Source organism: Copadichromis virginalis, linkage group LG4 (assembly GCF_057382275.1).
Source record: "Copadichromis virginalis isolate Kocher_CV1m ecotype Utaka linkage group LG4, C_Virginalis_male_GT1.1, whole genome shotgun sequence".
NCBI classification, from domain to species: Eukaryota; Metazoa; Chordata; class Actinopteri; order Cichliformes; family Cichlidae; genus Copadichromis; species Copadichromis virginalis.
Genome location: NC_140621.1, coordinates 18,063,628 through 18,085,385, shown reverse-complemented (window position 1 = coordinate 18,085,385; position 21,758 = coordinate 18,063,628). Strand labels below are relative to the sequence as shown.

The 21,758-nt window shown below is 40.5% G+C and overlaps 1 protein-coding gene across 10 annotated transcripts in view; it reads left to right on the top strand.

Moving 5' to 3' along the window:
- Positions 1–21,758, top strand: part of cacna1aa (calcium channel, voltage-dependent, P/Q type, alpha 1A subunit, a) — an 86,092-nt gene that overhangs the window by 15,010 nt on the left and 49,324 nt on the right. For all 10 annotated transcript variants that reach the window (XM_085453937.1, XM_085453939.1, XM_085453940.1 and 7 more), the window contains exons 2-14: positions 4,522–4,627; positions 4,907–5,046; positions 14,575–14,666; positions 15,292–15,444; positions 15,743–15,930; positions 17,895–17,998; positions 18,117–18,232; positions 19,153–19,197; positions 19,307–19,390; positions 20,379–20,585; positions 20,886–20,998; positions 21,230–21,342; positions 21,427–21,558. In XM_085453937.1, coding sequence (XP_085310063.1) covers positions 4,522–4,627; positions 4,907–5,046; positions 14,575–14,666; positions 15,292–15,444; positions 15,743–15,930; positions 17,895–17,998; positions 18,117–18,232; positions 19,153–19,197; positions 19,307–19,390; positions 20,379–20,585; positions 20,886–20,998; positions 21,230–21,342; positions 21,427–21,558 — 1,593 coding nt within the window. The remainder of the gene's footprint in view (positions 1–4,521; positions 4,628–4,906; positions 5,047–14,574; positions 14,667–15,291; positions 15,445–15,742; positions 15,931–17,894; positions 17,999–18,116; positions 18,233–19,152; positions 19,198–19,306; positions 19,391–20,378; positions 20,586–20,885; positions 20,999–21,229; positions 21,343–21,426; positions 21,559–21,758) is intronic.

Below are 21,758 nucleotides of genomic sequence, written 5' to 3'. Positions count from 1 at the left end.
CCACTGTGCATCTGTGTACGTACAGTACAGTATGTGTGTGTGTGTGTGTGTGTGTGTGTTAGTAAGTGTGATTTCTGCCACTAACCTAGTTCCAAAAGGGCATACAGAAACGAAATACTGCAATACTCTCACACCCCTTTGTTATTCTTTTGCTGTATTCCTGTCCTGCACTCTTAGTCTCTGCCCCCAACCCCCCCACCCCCAACCATGTTGTTGTTTCCCTCCCCCTAATATTCCCTGCCTCCTTCTCTCCCTTTTATTCCCCACCACTCACTCCTTTCAATCATGTCTGTGCCCACGGGACAATTTCTTTCTTTCTCTCTCCTTTTTTTTACTCTCCCTCTCTTTCATTTTAACTCTCCATATATTTTCCTCCTCCCTAACATGCTGGCTCTCGATGTCTGTGTCCTCATGCTGACGCAGCATCTCTCTTTCCTTGTCTCTCCCTCTCATTCGATACTGAATGGAGATGGCATGATACAGATAGGGATGACTGATGGGCGTGCTCGGTAAGACAAAGGTGGACTGACGAGGGATAGGAAGACGGTGGGAGAAACTAAGCGAAAAGAAGGGAAAGCAAAAGGGAAGAGGACAAGAAAACAATTTGGGAGATGACTGGAAGCGGGGATAGTCGTATGTGAGCACAGACTTGTGTGAGAGAGGAGGCTTAACAGAGTAAGCTGGAAGGAAATATAGGCAAGGGTTTTACTGAGGAAGAGAGGAGGCAGGAGAAAGCAAACATAAGGCCTCTGTGGAATACTGTGAGTCTCGAGCCACGCCTCATTTCTTTATGGGAAATGGGTGCAGTGATTTATTGAAATCATGTACGAACATATATGGTCATACAGTAGACGACACAAAAATAGAGTTTGTACAATTCTAACAAGCGTGAAAGTCAATATTTGGTATAACCACCTTTATATTGTATTGGCAGTGTGTTTGAGATATTTTCCCGGTGTAATTCCATTCATTTTGACAAGATCTGCAGCACTACTTGTTGGCATGTAGCTCCAAACCATGACAGAGCCTCCACCATGTAGTCGTAGTAGCTGTAGACACTGTTTTACCTCTTTATGGAAGTCCTCTCTAAATGTTAATGATTACTTGCAGCAAAACAATTGTCTCAATATGGCAATTTTTTTCACAGATTCTGTTAAAAACAATGTTATTGAAGATATATAGATGTGTGTGTGTGTGTGTGTGTGTAATTTGGCCTCACTTGTGGCCTCACTTACCTTTACTTGGCGAGACATCTTTGTCTGCAACCTACTGCTGTCCCTATTACAGTGTACATACACATACACATGCTGAATGTCAGTAAATCACAGCCCAGTTTATCTATTGCTTTTATTGCAATCAATAAAATATGAAATTTCTCTCTCTCTCTCTCTCTCTCTCTATATATATATATATATATATATATATATATATATATAGTAATGTAAAGTGTTAAATTAACACTGTCCAAATACGTTAACAGATGGACAGGACTGATAACGTTTTCCTCCAACATTAGCGTTATTATTTTATATTTTGCCCTGGCCACTAGCCGCTGCCGTAATGATAACAGAAGACTAATGTGGCTAATAGATATAAAGGTTCAGGTTCTCTCTCTTTCCCCTTTTCACTCAGCTACATTCATGCACTGTCATGGATTAACACATTTACATGTGTATACATACATTTATATGCATAGCTGGGAGCAAGGAGGCTAATTGAACAGCGCCTTGGGTTTTCTGGTAATGTGTGAAAAGTGGTCAAGCACATGCACACGATCTCAGCACACATAGACACTCACATACATTAAACACATGATGAATGTTCTATAAATAGCTTCTTCGCCCTTTCTGTCTTTTCATTGTTCAGTTTTCCCCTCCCACCCCTGCCATGGGAATGGCTGCTCCCAAAGGAAGCATGAAAGTAGGAAAAAAAGGTGACGAAGAAAGGGAAGGAATAGATTTCGACCATGTGTTTTGTGTATATTTATACACAGTGTGATTTTTCTACTTTAGTTACTTCTTTTGGTCCTCTGATCACTTTTTTTCTTAGTCTGTTTACTTGATTCCTTTAAATGTAATAATTTATCCCATGATTTTAATGAGATAGAGGCACTAACTAGGGAAGACTCGGCCTGTGTGTGCATTTGTGTGTCTGGATGTGTGGGCGTGTTTGTGTGTTAGAGAAAAAAGAACGATTTAGATATATGTAATAAGGTACTCCCTCTCTCTCTCTCCCTATCTCTGGCTCAATTTCTGTACTAGCTGCCGGATGCTACATACTGAGAGCCAAATGGTGATGCCACAATAAGCCTCAGTCAGTGCCCAGGCATGTTATCATCAGTGATGGGAATAACGGCGTTACAAGTAACGGCGTTACTAACTAATCTAACTGATTACTATTTCTATAGTTACAACGCCGATACCGTTACTAACAAGAAAATGCAGTGCGGTCGCGTTACTATTTTTCAACAAACAGACGGCTGAAGCTGTGTTCAGCTTACTGCATCTTATATCAGTTGCATGGAAATAGCTGTAAGTAATCTGGGCGCTACAGCTTTAAGCAGCTGCGCGTGCTCCCGCGGGCGGCAATCACTTTCTGACCGACGATCACTTTTTGGTACAACAGCTGGAGCTAAGGGGGCAAAACAATCGCATGAGTGCTTCTGTTTGACTCAGGAACACTAAAGTAGTCGTGGTAAGCCAATCACATGACCACTTTAAGATGACAAAGCAACAAGGTGATATATACCAGTGTTTAAATTGTGTTGATAGGCCACGTAAAACCAGAGTCATGATAAACAATATATGCTGAGTTTTTTCCTCAATAGTTTCGTCACGTTTACTGTCTAAGGACAGCGCTAGCAAGCACTCTCTGCTTATGACCCCCAAAAAACAAACAAAAAAACGCCCTTTCGTGTTGGTGGAAAAATGTACCTTGTCGACCAATCAAAAAAAGGTATGGCAACGTGACTTTTGGTTGTTTAGGAAGAGGGGGAAGTTTTAGGAGTGACTAGGAGTGACAGGCGGCAAGAAAGAGAGAGAGAGAGAAAGAAAAAGAGAGAGAGCCAGCTTTGAGATGTGAGCGATTTGTGACATTTAGCATGTTTGGAGTGTGTAGTTAATGTGTTGTCTTGTGTAGTTAGTGTGTAGTGTTGTGGATAGTTTGGTGTTGTGTGTCAGAACAATGAGGCGACTGCTGTCTCCAGGTAAAAAACAAACAAACAGGAGTGATACACCTGCTGCTGTCAGGCCTGCAGGGATCAGGCTGTGATGTTCTCCTTTATAGTGGACAGAAATTATTTTTTTGGAGTGGCACAAATAATTTGTGTGGCATCTTATTGAATGCAGAACAGCTGATTGTTGTGTAAATAGTTTGAAATGGTAATAAAAACCATTTAAAGGTAAAAGGTAAATGGCTGCAAATAACTTGTTGTTTGTGAAACTTGTGCTTATGATTTTCAAATTGACAATTTAATTTGCATTTAAAGTTATGAAATATGATTCAATAAACAATAAACAAGTAATGTAATAGTTACTTTCCAAGTAATTAAATACTTTTAGTATCTTTTAACTCAGTTACTTTTTGAAGAAGTAATTAGGAACTATAATTAATTACTTTTTCAAAGTAACTTGCCCAGCACTGGTTATCACACACTTACACAAAAAGACACAGGCTATATTAAAGTGTATCTTTGTTTTGCTTGTCCGTGTGGGTGGTGTGTTATCAGAAAATATACTTAGCAGAACATATTTAACTGACTCATAATGATGGCTTGTGGGTGTGTGTGTGTATTTGTGTGGGTAAATAGTGGCAGAGAGAAGCCAGACTGTGGTCCATTTGAGATAGAGTTGCTATATTTTCTTTTCACACTTGCTTACACTCAGTGAATTCAAACTGCATATATATTTGACCTTCCTTTTGACCTTTCATGTTAGGGTAGGGATGTTTTCTATATTATCCCTTAATTTGCCCTGACGTTTTTAGCAGGCCAGGTAAATTAGCTCAGTACGTTATAAGTGAATCTGTCCAACAAGGCAGTGCTGCAATTTTTTACTTTTCTGTTGGTGCTGCTCTGTTCTTGCCACAATGGCAAGATGATAATAGCAACTCCTGACCTAGTATGTGTAAATTTGCACATTATTTGTAACACTTTTAAATAACTATCCAACTATCCAACTGTGCTCTGTTGGATTAAGGCAGTGGTTCCCAAACTTTTTTTTGCTAGGCCCCCCTTTGTTTTACAAGAAAAATACCACGCCCCCCCCACACTTTGGGAACCTCTGGATTAAGGTGTGGTGACTATAGAGTACGTATGAACTGATTGTCTTGTTCAAGCAACCAGTTTGAGTTGATCTGAGCTTTTATCTTGTTTAAATGATGCTCACTTGGGCATTTCAGTAAGGGCTTCAGCTGCATCACTCCCGTGTGACAGGGTGATGAGATATTTGTGTTAACAAGCAATTAATGTGGTGGTTTGTGGTTCAATTAAAAAAGATTTGTTCCTTCACTGAACTTCCTCACTCCATTTGAGTGGATGATTCTAGCCACCATCATTGCCAACTGCATTGTCTTGGCTCTGGAACAACATTTGCCTGATGGGGACAAGACGCCGCTCTCAGAACGCCTGGTAAGCTGAATAACCAAGACAAAATTGCATGTGTTATACATGTACATGCAATTAAATTCAGGTGATAGTTGTATATTTGTGAGATAATTTTTTATTTTATTTTTTAAAATTTATTTGGCACATGAGACTATTTGCAAAAATACTTCTGAAACTCATTCGCCAACTGCCAGCTAACTTACTTTGTCTTTCTGTGCCTTTCAAACCATCATAACCTTTCCTGCTTTTCCTCTCTCCTGTCTTTCCACTCCTCCTTTGCTTGTTTTCTCTTGTGCTCCCCAGGATGATACAGAGCCGTATTTCATAGGAATCTTCTGTTTTGAGTCGGGAATAAAGATCCTGGCGCTTGGTTTTGCCTTCCACAAGAACTCTTACCTGAGAAACGGATGGAACGTGATGGACTTTGTCGTAGTGCTCACAGGGTGAGTATTAAGCAAATGTATATGAGCCAAGCACAGACACATACATACATAATACAGTATGTAACCTTTAGTCAGATCTAAATGTGTGCCTGACTAAACTCAAACATAACAAAGGATTTTCCAACAGCATGTCAAAATCTGTCATGTGTTTTAGTATGTTTGTATGCATGTATGTGTGCAAGTGTCCTTTTCCTGCTCCTTTGACCTAATGAAAGGCCCCATTCTGGGCAAGGCAGCAGTCAGATCACAGAGCAGAACTGCAGGCAGCCAGCAGCCTGGGTAGTGAACAAATGTCACCACAATATAGACAGCGACAGAAGGGGTGGGGAGCACAGGGGGAAGCAGCACTAGAGAGAAGGCAAGAAAAAATGCAGGTGCCGCTACCTCAATAGAAAGAGAGACACAGTAGGAATGAATGGAAAGAGACAATGTAAGAAAGGGGAATGAGTAAATGAGATATTTGATTTGAACATTCAACGAGAAGGTGAAGACGAGGGCAAAGGGAAGCGATGGAATGCAACCTGAAACCTGTCACAGAAACGGTGTCAACAAGGCCGAGTTCAGACATGATGGGATTAAAATGATGGATTTACTATTGCCTTCACTTATTAGATTATATCTCACATGAAAAGACCAGAGACATCAGATAATAGGTTTGATTGACAGAAATGAAAGACAGAGAAGAGAAGCGGATGATGGCGTCTACACACATTCAAATGGGTTTACATTTTACATTCTTGCTCATTTGTCTGTGCTAGATTCTGTTTTCCCGACGCATCCATCTGTTAATCCATCATTTAAGCTGACTGTCAAATGTCATTCCTGCTATCCTTCGTGTTTCTTTAAAGACACAGTAAGCCTCTTTTATGTATCTACCACTGCTACACACCTGTGTGACGCTGCAGGCTGATGTGACACAGATGAATGCGATGCATTAACAAACGACAGTGTTTGCATGTCTCACTGTTGATGTTCAACTGAAGCGCAAATTACCTGCAAAACATAAAAACTGCTAGAAAGCTAAAAAAAAAAAAAAGTAAACTGGTTGATAATTTATTTTTGAAATCTATTTAAAAGTTGTTTCTTAACAACTTTGCAAATTCTAGCAGCAATACAATCATGTCGCTGTTTGGGAGTGGTGGCACAGATTATCATGTTGAGGGGATTATGTCCACTTGTGTGTGCATGGGGTGAATGGTGGGGACTTCATGGGGTAGACGAAGCAACCGGTGAATCCAGTGATTGCTCCTTTCTGCCCAAATGTCTCTGTCTTGCACAAGGACACCACACATGCACTGAGCAGACACCCAGTGCAGCAGTATGTCCTTATGCTTTAATAAGAGCAATCACGAAGACAAGTTCCTCTCAGCATGGTGCAATAGAGCGACTGAAACAGAGAAGAGAGGTGAGAAGACAAGTGTCAGCATGACAGCAGGAAGTAGTGAAATGCCGAGAGGATAAGGAGGTACAACAGAAGGAAACAAGAATTCCTTAAAGCTGATCTTTGATTTCTTTTGCCAATTTTTTTCTATTTTACCACTCGATCTGTTGGTAGATTATTCTCAAGTGAATTGTCATTGGGGGAAGACAAGATTAGAAAGGAGTGTATCAGGGGATAGCTCAGGTTGAGCAGTTTGAAGAGAAAGTTAGAGAGGTAAATCTGGACATGTGCAGTGGAGGGATCGTGGATATACCAGACAAAGGATGTTGACAATAAAGATGCCAGGCAGGAGGAAAAGAGGAATATCAGAGGAAGACTTATGCAGACGGTTGGTGTAAGAGAAAAGGATGCAAGGGTTAGGATGAGATGGAAGCAGATGATCTACTATGCTGACCCTCTAAAGGGAGCGGCCAAAAGAAGAAGTGTTATCTGATGACCTCAGGGCAATCACTGTTAAATGGCACACATTGGAAAAAAAAAGCTAGATTTGTTTGAATGGATTATGTATGCACTATTTTATCAGCATATATTAGCCTTGTTGACTACCCTTTCTAAACATAATGGCCTTCATTAATGACATCTATTTTATCCAAGTGGTTTTGTGGCCCTATTTGGAATTTAGTGTCATAAACATGTAGGATTTTATTCAACAATAGCTTGACAAAGAGTTGCAAGACTTCAAGATGGTTATTTATTTGCAATGATTTTTTGTTGACTTCTCAGAAAAGGGGTCAATAAATAACAGCAACAACAAAACAAACAAATTAAAAAAACATCAGCATTAACGAGTGGAGTTTCACAGCGAGTCCATCACTAACAGATGACTGACAAGTGCATCATAAGCAGTCTTGTTCTAGACCTGACAAATCACCCATGAAAATCCAATGGCAATGATGCTGTGCTGAGTGTCTGATACATTATGAGCTACTGTTTTGCAGGTTCAGGTGTGAAGTTAGGGCAACACAGGGGTCAGCACTGTCACCTTACAACAATAATGATTTGATACAAAGGTGGTGGTTTTGTCGAAGCCTTTCTGAGTGCAGTTTGCACTTTTTTCTTGTGTCTGTGCAGGTTTTCTTTGCATACTCTGGGCTGTAGCTGTGGATTTAATTAAAAATGGTGAAAACCTTGTCATTGATTGACAGCTCTGCTTCTCCCCAGTGTCATCTGGGTGTTACCAGCTCCACCCCATCTGCTGCTAAGTAAATTGATGGATGGGTGGATGGATGGATGGAGGCGTGAAATGATCAGATTCAGGGATTATTTCTCGAAGAAACAACCACATTGGTGTATAGCCTAAACAGCAGCCATCACGCTGTAACCCTCCCTGTCAACCAGCTGTGGTATATAGCAATATTTACCGAGCAGCACATAGTGTACACACATAGTACATTCCCATGATGCATTGAGGACGCTGCCTGCAGTCAATACATTTTGCACACATGTGGCGCACTCGTTCTTTGTTGTGCTTTCTATGAATGGCCAGTGTGTTTTTAGCAGTCCAGCTCTTTGAAGATGAAAGGCTACTTGGCCTTTCTATCAACCTTTGGTGGAAACCTTTGATAACACAGTGACCACATGGGCGCGCGCACACACACACGGCCAGACATTTCCACTTCAAACATTCTTTTCCATGTCCTGCTCGCCCTCCCTGCACTTGCTGGCGCTCTCTTCAAACACATACAAAGACAAACACACAAATAGCACTTAACATGTCTGAATACATCACCGAGATTAGCTATTTACTCTACGGTCTTGTTCCAAGTCGTCTCATTTGTGGGTGTTGACCTGTGTGTTGTAGTTAATTGTCAGAGTGGCTTGACAGTGAAAATAAGCTGGTTGGATTTGTTTGTTTCTTTGTTTGTTTTTCTACACCCACTATTGATTATTAGCCTAGTTACATTTAATTTACAGCTGTTCTTGCATTGCATCCTCTTCTTTCTTTTGCTTTCCTGTACCCGTGTTAGGACTTTTTGATTAGATTCAACAGCTAAAAAGAAGCATAAAAAATGAATGAAGCTAGAACTACTATTTCAGTCATTTGTAATAGATGTTATGGTTCTTTCGTAAATGTCAAGAATTCATAGCCTCCTCCCTGCAACTCTTCCATAGACTCCAATATTATAAATGCTCCCAAAATTCGTCTGAAAATCAGAAGTACAGGCTGTCTTTACACTGTCACCACATCCATATAATAAACTCCACAGGCATGAAAACTGAGAATTTTTTAGACTGGACATTGCTGGCGCTTACGGTGAAAGAATTTTGTCAATACGACTTGTAGTTTTTTCTTGGGAAGCATTTGTTTCGGGGTCACTTTCTGTTTATTTAAAGCAGCAGACGAGAGGCATGTGTCTGTGTGTGTGTGGTGCCACTGGGTGCAGTCTCTATAGCAACCAGGCTCACACCTGTCTGCTTAACGAGCTCTGTCTGCCACTCTGCCAAGATTCATCTTAAACACTTCTCTTTCAACTGCTGCTGTGGTCCACAGTGTTTGCTCTACAGCCATCATTTGACCCTTAAAACGTAGCCATCGTTGTTCTCTTTCCAACAGTGTGTCTTTCAAAGCTCAGAGATGTAAACATTTTGAACTGTGTGAATCCAAGTAGATGGATAACATTCTAACCAACCCATATAAATACACTGTATTTTTAGTCAGGAGTTTGTCTCAACAGCAGGAAAGACCCCACTTCTTAAATCTTTCTTGTCATCGCATTTTGACAACAGGAACATAAAGAACACACTGTTGTGTAGAACAATTCCTTGGGATCATTGCAGTTCAAAACTGATTTTGACAGGACTTAGGGTCTTCGATTTAGAAGCAGTTTTTCAGATTTGACAGGGTTTTGCACACTGTAATAAGCATATCAGTAGTCAACTGGATTGAGCAATCTGGTTGTCCCATTAAATTCAAGCTTATTGTTCATTGGTGGATTTGTCTTCTACACACAGGTGGTTCAGATCTGGGCATTTGAAGTCAGATGATGACTTTTAGAATCATCTTTTCTGACTGGACGATCAAAACTTACAGGATTTACCTATCTTTAGTGGACTTTCCCACATTTTAATCATTCAGTGATTTAAATAATATGAGGTTTCATTATTCATTCAGATGTTTTATGACTCTGAATTTTCTTTTGTCATAACTCAGGTTTTCCTAATTTACATTTTAATCATGTTAAGCAATTTTTCAACTTTTTATGTGTGAACGTCAGCTTTCAACAGTTCTGCACTTTTGTTTTCAGGTGAAAAATTCTGTATTTTTCAGCTCATTCAACATTTTTAACTTAACATTCAGCAATTATTTCATTTCAGCTCAAAACATTCAGCTATCAACATCCACACTGCAGTTTCTTCAGAAAATGCATTTTCTAGTTTTCATTGTGAGCTTCCTGAGCAGAATTGTGTAATACTCCACACAGAAGGGACCGAGCTGGCCAGAAACCTCCATGCTCTAAGGTGACTGTGCTACCCACTGCAAAACTGCACCATCCCTAAGGAGTATGCCTTCCTGTTTAAAATGTGTTTTGAAGTTATTGCAATTTCCTGCAGCTTTAACATTCAGATAATTAAATACTGTCTAGGGCGGTCTAGAGGTACTACCTCCCCATTTAAAAAAAAAAAGTGTCTAGAATTGTGCTTACCAGACTAATGCAAAGCTGTATGTGATGCTTTATTCCCACAGTTTACAATTTATTAAAGGGAATTTCATTATAAAAGAAGAAATGAATGCAATGAAAATGTATGTGCAGTCTAAGCAGAACTGTCAAAATCTGCTCAAATGTCCCTCTCCACTGTCACTGCCACCAGCTCTTTGAGGAACGAGGGGCATACCAATGTGCTTCCAAGCCAGTTGAGAAAAATGTTCTTTCCCGTGTGTCTTGGGTCTACCCTGGGGTCTTTTCCCTGTTGAACATGCCCAGAATAACTCACCTAAGAGGCATCTAAGAGGCATTCTATTCAAATGCTAAACCCACCACAACTGGCTCCTTTCTTGTGTAGGACAGTGCTGTACTTTAAGCCCCTTTTGAGTGACTGCGCTACTCACCCTATCTCTGAGGATCAAGCATTTTGTGTGTATCTGCAATCCTTTTCTCCACATTGCCATAGGTGAGAATAGAAACCCAGATCAGCCAGTAAATTATCAGCTTGGTCTGGCTTTGGTCTCTTTTCCCTACAATGGATCTCCCGGTCCACCTGCAGGAGGAGACGTGGGCTCTTGTGAATTCTGGGAGAAATTCTGAGTGTCAGCTGATCGTCTCAGTCTGATTGCTGGCTCAAGAGACACTTAATATTTTATTGATGTTATAAAAACATTAAAGAGCATACTGGTGCATTTAATGCAAAATATTTGAATCATAGTCACAGATGCAACCAAGGAGACAAGGACAGATAACAGGAGAGCTTGGAGCAGAGATGGTGAGATTCAGTCAGTGATGTGGACAGAGATATTTAGCTGGATTTTAGCTGAAGTCAGCAGGAAGCTGCAGAGGGAGATAGCAGGGATAAATGTTGTTTGTATAATGCGTTGGTTTCTCATCAGAAGTGGAGAGATGAGGTTTTTGTTATAGCGATGTTGCTTCATCTGATTCCCCTTAACCATTTGCTCTCCTTTTACTTAAATGCAGGTGTGTGTGCATTCTGTGTGTGAATTTAAAGATGTACAGTAGAGAGCATCTGTTCCTGGCAGGGAAGAAATTGTTTTCCATTGATTATTCCAAATGACCCAGTTTCCATTGTGCACACTTGAATAAAATTATTTTCTCTCAGTATGTTTAAGCTTCAACCAACACCCATTTGCTGTGCAGATGCGTGCATCCGTGTGCACGGGTGTTTTTGCATGTATCGGTGTGCAAATGTGCAGCCCTGCATGTAAGCTGCAAAACTTTTACATTAAATAGAAAAGAAGACAAAAAAAACAAAAAAAACCAAAAAAACAATCAATCTAGCTCCTCCCTTGGCCCTGTTACCAAGGTGATACAGAGATTCTATCAATGAGCCAAGGTCCCTGTTGCCATGGAAACACTTATGAATGAGAAAGGACCCGGTAACCGTGGAGACAGTGTGAATGAGGAACTGCCTCATCAGTTTGACACTATTTGTGATGGCAGATGAAATCACCGTCATGTTATTACCATCATCGTTGTTACTATCGCCATCACAGTCATCAACATCATCATAGTTCATTATCGTTATTGTCCAGTCATCAGCGTTGTTAATGTTTTTTACTGTAATCATAGTCACATCACAGAAATATATAAAATAATTGGATTTGTAATCACAGGTTGTTTTTTTGGCAAAGAGTTTCTGTACTGCGGTTCCAAAAATACTGACACAGGTATACGTGTTCATCTTTTATATGTAAATGTAGATGTGTTTCTTCATGTCAGCACACAGATGTTTTTGCAGCATGATATACAGGTTTTTCCTTCTATGAAATTTCACTATTCTCCTTTTTATATCAACACAGTTCAGTTTAGAGGGTAAATATTCCAACTGATCCACTGTTCTTTTTGCCCTTACATTTAAAATCAGTATAGCATCTATCTAACTCACTCTTTTCCCCCCAGTTGCACTTATGGTAAATGTTTTTTTTTTCCCCTTGTGCAATACCTAGTGCAAATTTACCATCCTCGACTACATCATCTTCATCTTCCCTTCATGGCTATCCTAACTTGCATTAATGTAGCACTCTGTTGTTGCCAAGCATCTTTCAGGCTAATGTATCCTTGAGCAAAACACTAAATCTGTACTTCCTTTGTTGGTCATCTTGCGTAGCAGAGGGCAGCTCGGTTATTTCCTGGTAAAGCAGCGTTTTCAGCAATAAAACTCACTGTTTTTTTAAGCAGAAAGCATAGTAAAGCAAATTATTATTATCATTAGTAAGATGCCAAACTACAGTTATTTACTTGCATTGCTGAACAGAAAAATTTGTTGAACGTTAAACTTGATTAATTCCGGGCTTTCAGATGAGTCCAATGAGTGTTCTGATTAATTAAAAAAAAAAAAAAAAATATATATATATATATATATATATACACCCAGCACGCCCTTGCGGGCGGTTTATCCTTCAAGCTCGGGTCCTCTACCAGAGGCCTGGGAGCTTGAGGGTCCTGCGCAGTATCTTAGCTGTTCCCAGGACTGCGCTCTTCTGGACAGAGATCTCCGATGTTATTCCCGGGATCTGCTGGAGCCACTCGCCTAGCTTGGGAGTCACCGCACCTAGTGCTCCGATTACCACGGGGACCACCATTACCTTCACCCTCCACATACTCTCGAGCTCTTCTCTGAGCCCTTGGTATTTCTCCAGCTTCTCGTGTTCCTTCTTCCTGATATTGCTGTCATTCGGAACCGCTACATCGATCACTACGGCCGTCTTCTTCTGTTTGTCTACCACCACTATGTCCGGTTGGTTAGCCACCACCATTTTGTCCGTCTGTATCTGGAAGTCCCACAGGATCTTAGCTCGGTCATTCTCCACCACCCTTGGGGGCATCTCCCATTTTGACCTCGGGACTTCCAGGTTATACTCGGCACAGATGTTCCTGTACACTATGCCGGCCACTTGGTTATGGCGTTCCATGTATGCCTTGCCTGCTAGCATTTTGCACCCTGCTGTTATGTGCTGGATTGTCTCTGGGGCATCTTTACACAGCCTGCACCTGGGGTCTTGCCTGGTGTGATAGACCCCAGCCTCTATGGATCTTGTACTCAGAGCTTGTTCTTGTGCTGCCATGATTAGTGCCTCTGTGCTGTCTTTCAGTCCAGCTTTGTCCAGCCACTGGTAGGATTTCTGGATATCAGCCACCTCCTCTATCTGCCGGTGGTACATACCGTGCAGGGGCCTGTCCTTCCATGATGGTTCCTCGTCTCCCTCCTCTTTCTTGGGTTTCTGCTGCCTGAGGTATTCACTGAGCACTCGGTCAGTTGGGGCCATCTTCCCAATGTATTCTTGGATGTATATATATATATATATATATATATATACTCTTTTTTTGCAATACCTAAATACAGTTTCTGCAACTTATAGGTTGAGTTCCCATTAATATAACACTGAGTATTATCTCTGTGATATCTGTTCTTTTAGAAATATCATGCAGCTGAAGTGCATTAACGCCTCCTACTAAACTAGGATCCTCTCAGTTACAGGTCAGCGTCTGATGAGGCATTTGATATCACACAATGTCATTACAAGGACCCCAGCCTATACACTCGTGATGAAGCACCAACCACTTGGGGGGTGGGCTTCCTGGTAATACAATACCACATTCAAAACCACAACCATGCATACCTTCAACCAAAAACCCGGAGTTGGTGTCAATTTTCCCTTCTATTCAAATGTGAAGGAATCAGGCAGACCTTAAACCTGTGATTAAGACTGCAATGTCACTAGGCCTCTTAGAGGAACACAGGCAGGTAGAAATGTGTCAGAGAGACTGGATGAAAGAGAGACAGAGGGAGAGAGATAGAGAAGTGGGAAGTTTGATGATTCACAGTGTGCGTCAGACGATGGGACTGACTACAAGTCTGGCGGCACGAGGGAACATTTTAATCCTCTACTTACCCATACACACACACACACACACACTTGCTGTTTATGGCCTTTATTTTGATGATGAGTGAATATATAGTTGCAGTAGCACACGCTAATATGTGTTTACTCAGAAGAGAAACATCAAACATGTAACAATAAATAAGCAAGTCATAATCTTTCTGTTTTTCACTCTCTTTTTATTTCCTTAATCCCGTTCCTTCCCTCTCCTCTCCATTTCCCCATCTTTCTCCTTTTTCGTTGTCTAGTCTCTCTCGTCTTGATACAAAAACACTTTCCATTCAGCCCATCCCTCTCTCACCCTGATACACTCCTCTGTCTTACTTCACTTGTCAGCCGTATCGATCAGTTCAGCTCTTACAGGATTTACATACAGAGCTCACCCAGTTGTTTGTAATGATCTGGCATGGGTTTGTGCATGTATGAGAAAATGGAGAAATGGAGAAACTGCGAGGTTGACAGACTTTGACACGCTTGCTAGCTTAAATATTGATTCTCTGTGCTCATTTCGGTGCATTTGTCTTTTTCCCTTTAGAATTCTATCCACTGTGGGCTCACAATTCGACTTGCGGACACTCAGGGCTGTGCGAGTATTGAGGCCTCTCAAACTGGTGTCCGGTATTCCCAGTAAGTCAATATTCTTCATCTGAGAAAAATTTGAAAAAGGCTATCTTCACCTTTACCTTGAACCACATCTTTGTCGTTGCTTAACAATTGAGAAAGCGAACATTGTGCAGAACATCTTTAAATTTTATTTGGGGATCAAAATAGCATGGAGAAGCATTTTGTGTCAAGGTTTTATGCAGCTTCTGTGTTGCTCTGCATAATGCAACAACAAAAGTGGTACTTCTGTGCACACTCTGCTCATTTTTTAAATGTTATAGTGGCAGTAATGTTCCAGCACTACTGCCACAGCAGTGTTATTAATAGCCTGTTCTCCACTATGGGCTTGAACAGGCATACCAGGGCTTACTCATCATAAAAGTCACTTGGGTTTCTATGAAAAGCCAATTAGAGCATCACACCAGTAGGTGCTACAATATATATGTTTATGGTTTATTTCTATTTATTATAAGTTTAATGATTGGGTATAAATGTGTAATTAGGATATTCAAGTATTTCTTTACAGAAAGGTAGCATAACTGCAAACTAATTGAAATTAGTTTTAGGATAAAGAGAGCGGATAGATTAAACTGAAATGTATAAAATGATTCTTCATAAAATCTTAATACTTTATACCTGTGTGCTTTAGGCTTACAGGTGGTGCTCAAATCCATCATGAAGGCCATGATTCCTCTGCTGCAAATTGGCCTGCTGCTCTTCTTTGCCATCCTCATGTTCGCCATCATCGGCCTCGAGTTCTACATGGGCAAATTCCACAAAACCTGCTTCGACAACATAACAAGTAAAGGATTTTGTGTTTACACTTTGGCAATAATTCAGTCGGGATTAAATTGCTCCAAGTTTTCCTCAGAGAAGAGTGCACCTGTTCACGCTGAGGCAGACTTTAAATAGTTGCACTGCTAAAATTAGAACTTAAAATAGTACATTTTTGGTATACTGTGCAGTTTCTGCAGATGTAGCCTCATTCAACATCTGAAGTATTTGACGTTTTCTCAAGAGGGATTTAAAATTATTAAATACATTTGCGAGTACATGGAATTTGCTCATACTTGTTTTATCCCACTTTTACGCATGTTTAGAAGAGATCCGGGAAGAGTTTCCATGTGGGGTAGAGCTTCCATCTCGGCTGTGTCCAGAGGACACCGTTTGTAGAGAGTACTGGCTGGGACCAAACTACGGCATCACCCAGTTTGACAACATTCTGTTTGCTATTCTCACCGTTTTCCAGTGTATCACCATGGAGGGCTGGACTGACCTGCTCTACTATGTATGTCAAGCTGAACAGCATTTGCAACACTAGTACACATTCAGTGACCAACGTTTTGGCCACACCAGTGCAACCAGGAAAGCAGAGGATGTCTATGTAAAGGTGTTAAATTTAGCAAGGCAAAAATAAAAGATTTAATAAAGAAGGTCTTGTTCAAGAGGAAAAAAAAATGCTACAGCATGCTAAAATTCCACAAACCTGCTCTTATCATGTTTGCCTGTTAATTCATCTTAGAAAAAAAATACAGTATCAGTGTATTTTGCTATCTGGTGATCATGGGAAAAAAAATATTTCTGTCATATTTTGTGGCTGTTTTTTACGGATTAAACCTTCACATTAGCTAAAATATCTATAACAAAACAGCAAACAAAAAGATCTAATGAAGTGCACCTTAGGTTAGCTTTCATGCTTGTCAGACTTATTTTTAAACAAACTCCTGTTAACAAGCTGGAGTAAAATGTAAATTTTACTCCAGTTTGTTAACAGGAGTATTTTCACTCAAAGCCATTTGAGAGTGCGTTCTCTAATCAAGTACAAAAATTAGACTGTTAAAACCTTCAACAATTTCCCCTGTGCAAACTGCTTATCTACCTATTAAATGAGTACTAACAATGCCATCACTCATGTCCAAGACTGAATTGTTCCCTGCTGTCAGGGGCAACGGTTGCTGTGGACACCAGAGGCAGATGAGGGTCTTTGATTGTTACTGTAGTCATCTGTTTTTCCCATCTCCTTTCCCTCTCCGTCCACCCAGTTCTTTTACCTTTCTTCCTCTTTCCTTTCCTTTCTCCCCTTATTCCTGCTTGTCTTCCTGCGTTCTGTCGATCTCCCTCTGTGTCTCTCTCCTTCTGTCCCTCCTTCCTGCTGCTCTATATTTAAAAAGGCCTGTTCAGCCCAAGTTATTCTTGCAGCTGCTCGGGAGGGGAGCAATAAAAGTTTAATGGTAGAAAAAGGGTCTGCGGTACATTGGGTACACAGCGGCGATGCCGGCTTACATGCAGGAAGAAGGAAAGATGGAGGAGACTGGAAGGAAAAGGGAGGGAGGCTATGAGAAAGAGAGCTCGAAACAGAAAAGAAAAGCCCGGGTCTCAAGTTGGGATTGATAAAATCACTGTAAAGGTTGTTCAGTGACAGTGAGGAGATGGCTATGGAGAAAGGAATGAAGAAAAGGTTAAACTAGCATTGAGATAGATAAGGGAGTGATGAAAAGGCAGATGGAGGGCGTTCTTAAGGGGTTCCATAGGAGGAGGGGAGACAAAACAATAAGAACTGAATAAAGAATGATAATGAAAGAATGGTCTGTAAGGGAGGATGGTAGGGACCGAGAGCGAGAGAGCAAAGCATTTGTTATACATTATTTACTCTCTCGGAGCAGCTAAATAGAGTGGCAGATACGCATTTACTTACTGAGATGACTTAAAGCAAAATCATGTCATGCCTGCTTTTGTTTATGTTTCCATAAGTCGTAGACAGCAGTTTAAAGCACATTGTTTCCACTCTTTAATGACAACGTCAAAGAATAAGTCACTAGGATAGCAGTAGGTTATTTTTAATTAGGCTATATAAAGCACATTATATCTTTAACTTGGTGGTGGTGCATATATATGTACATGAACGTACCTCAATGTGACAAAGCAGGGAGGTAGAGAATGAATTTTGATGCCTTCAGCTTTCAGCAAATCAATATGTATATATAGCTACAGCTGCTCAGTTTTTCAGGTGTACCCACTTTGCTGATTTAAATGAATGAAAAATTCAACCTTTGATTCAAATTAACTGAAAAGTTCGTCTTATTAATATTAACCTTTGTTAAACTCACATTTATAAACCATTATCTAACATTAACTGGTTTCTTTTAATTCACTTTGTATCAAATACTCAAGTAAAGAGCAAAACATTGATTCCTGATTAATTATGTTTGTGTGTGTGTGTGCGCGCGCGTGTGTCCTCACGTGTGTTTCCAGAGCAACGATGCCTCAGGGAGTGCATGGAACTGGATGTACTTCATCCCCCTCATCATCATCGGCTCTTTCTTTATGCTCAACCTGGTGCTGGGTGTGTTGTCGGGGTAAGTTTATGTGCATGTGTAAATATATAAAAAGAAACAGTCCCAACGTGCTTTACAGAGGTCTCAGGTGATGATGTGATGTGCAGGGTATATACTTGTGTCATGTGTGTGTCTGCAGCGAGTTCGCCAAAGAGAGAGAGCGTGTGGAGAACAGGAGTGAGTTTCTGAAGCTCCGAAGACAGCAGCAGATTGAAAGGGAACTTAACGGTTACCTGGAGTGGATCTGTAAAGCTGGTATGTATGACTGAGTGCATGCCTGGCAACATTTGACCATATAAAAACACCTGACATGTATTACAGTGTAATACATGTATTACAGTGTAATACATGTCAGATGTCACAGCAAATTTCTGCTTAGATATTAACACTCAAACCACTGGAAATTCAGAAGACTTAATATATATTCAGCTGTAAGTTTGAAGACCAGCTTGTGTGATGCTGGAATGAAAGTAAACCATCACTTTTTCCCGGAACGTCAAAGTAAACACTTAAAAAATGAGGCCAAAAATCCCTTTTTGTGGATTTTATCATAAAAGCAGTCACAGTAAACATGAGTTATAATGTGACATTATCACAATCACTTGCACAACAGTTGTTATTCAGGGAAGAAGGATCCATATTACATTGTATTTTATAGTTATAGCTGAATACACACTGACACCTTAGCACTGACAAGTTTTGGTTTGTTCTTATTCAAAAGTTTCCCATTGCAGCTGCTCTATATGGTTGTGCTTTCTTTTTGCCATTTTTTTCAATGTCATTTACCTTTAACATAACACATATCCAGTAAAGCAGTGACACAAATTTAATGGAACTTATAACACATATTATATCTTGAATATCTTACAGATTACAGACCCTTGGATAGAGAGTTTTGTCCACCTCTCCGGCCTGGTAGCTATCTGTTGAAGGCAGGAAATGTGAGAGAAAATAAGAGTAAAAGAGGGTCAAATCGAATAAAGGGGCAGATAAAGGGGACAGAGCTTTGATCTTCCTGAAAAGACAAATTTTACATAAAAACACAGAAGCTAATAAAACAAAAGAGGGACTACTGAGTGAAACAGAGACTATGATTTAAAAAGATGTATGAAGATGTTGTGGAACTTACACATAAATGTATAATATATTCACATTTTTGCTTGTGTGTTTTGTAGAAGAGGTCATCTTGGCGGATGATGAGAATGAAAATGAATATGATGGTATCAATTTCCTTTTTCTTTTCGAATGTAACATATAAATATGCATAAATGAATAGCTGAACTGTTGTGTTGTGGGTAAATGTATAAATATATTTGTACTGTATAACAGGTTCTCGTAGGAGAGCCACAAAGAACCACAAAAGCAAAGCTGAGCTTCTAAATTCAGAGGAAGGGGAGGGAGACCTGGGAGTAGGTAAGATGTGTTGTGTTTCTCTCTCTCTGTCTGTCTACCACACACACACACACACACACAACAAAGCCATTTTACATCCCCTCAGAGAACACTGCATTTACTTGTTTTGTTTTTTTCTGCAAAAGCTCCCAAACCCTACACATTTCTACCACAGCTCTTAACCTAAACCTAACTCCATGATAACCTTGCTTTAAAACACACTTATTTCCCATTATGACTGTAAAAAGGAATTTATATCCCCACATTAAGAGTAGCACACAGGAGAAACAGACCCACAGTCAAAGGCAAATCGCAGGTACACAGAGATGCTATCTTATCTTGCATATCAGCATTACCTGACCCTCCTCTCCATCCCTCTCCCGCCCTTCCCTCTCCTTTCTCCCTCTCTGCTGCTCTGCACTCCTAATGTTACATTTTCACTGTCCCCGAGCCCCTCATCTTTTTTTCCCCTATCTTTAACTTGCCCTTGTTATCTCATTCCCGTTTCTCCGCTCAAACCATTTTTTCAGCACAGTCATTCTAGGCACTTCTCTAAGATTCTGAAAGCAAACTTTTTTTCTTCATTCTTTAGAGCAATAATGGACATGGTGCAACCTAGAAATTCAAAATTGATAAGGCAGCTTTGATCATGTGCTACCTTTAAGTGAATTATACATCAATTTGTACTTAAAAAGCAGATTCAGTGCCGAAAGGTTGATTGAATTGTAGTGTTCCAGCAAATAGGAGGTCCATCGATATAGTTGACTCTACTTTAGTAACTGTCCACTATAAAAGAATAATGCATTCTTTTACTCTCCTAATAATTTACAGAAATAATGGGATGGGATCTTTTGCCTGTATTAAAAAAAAATACAGGCAAAAGATAGCATTAACATTTTAGTGCCAGTGATTGTGTCGCCTTTTTGGTCACTCATTGACTTCTTTTCATTTATGTCACAGTGCAGCTGTTGATACACGATGTGCCTCATTTATCCTTTTTGAATGGTAGGTTCACCGTTTGCTCGTGCCAGCTTGAAGAGCTCCAAGCTGGAGGGATCGACTTTCAAGCGGCGGGAGCGGCGGTTTCGCTTCTTTATCCGTCATGTTGTTAAGTCCCAGGGCTTCTACTGGACCGTGCTGTGTTTGGTGGGCCTCAACACGCTGTGTGTGGCTGTTGTGCACTACGACCAGCCTGAACCACTTTCAGATTTTCTATGTGAGTAGGAGGTGAATGCTTGCATACTTAGTGCAAGTATGGGCCGATTATCTCCGCAAATGCACAAATACTTTCATCACAGATTATTGGAAAAGGAGTGGGTGAGCAAATTCTTCATTAATGTGGCTAAATCCATGAAAGAGCTGACCCAGTCGTTTAACACAAGCGCATCCAAGCACACACAGTTTTCCTTTCATGCAGACTAAGTCTTTTTCAAAAATGGTTCTGGGACGAATACACACACAGAGACTCGCTCAGGTTTTCACCCTCATCTCTTTTTGTGTTCTTCCCTCTGTGCAGATTTTGCCGAATTCATCTTCCTGGGAATATTCTTGACAGAGATGTTTGTAAAACTGTACGGCCTGGGCAGACAGGCCTACCTCAACTCCTCCTTCAACTGCTTCGACTGCATTGTGAGCCCTTCTCAGTCCACACCCAATAAGAAAATAACACAATGTACAAACTCATAAGCGGGTCTATAGACGGACTTTACACCTGTGGGATGAAAACAATAGATGAAAAAAACCTCTGCTATAGACTTTACACAAACACAAATGTGCCATACTGCATGCTGATGTCTGTAGATTATTTGCTCAGTATAATAAATAACTATCTATAATTGCATATGCTTACATTTATATTAGGTGATATGTGGTAGCATATTTGAAGTCCTTTGGTCCATCATCCAACCGGGCACATCGTTTGGCATCAGTGTGCTACGAGCTCTCAGGTTATTGAGGATCTTCAAAGTCACCAAGTGAGTCACTTGTAATACAGTAATGATCATACATTAAAATAAAGGACATGGTATTATCATCATTTCCATGTGTCTGTTTCCCAGGTACTGGGCGTCTTTGCGTAACCTCGTCGTGTCTCTGCTCAATTCCATGAAGTCCATCATCAGCTTGCTCTTCCTGCTCTTCCTCTTCATAGTCGTCTTTGCGCTGCTGGGCATGCAGCTCTTCGGAGGACAGTCAGTGTCTCTCTCCTTCCCCTTTAACAGCCATGATTTAATTTTCTGCTAACCTATTGGTTTTTGCTAATTGCCAGTTGACCTAAGGCAGTTTTTCAGAGCGCTGGTTTTTCAGACAAACATTTGTTGTGCTTGCCTCTGGCTCTCTCAGTCGTTCTCTCTATGCTCACTGTTTTCTCAGCTCCTATTATATATATATA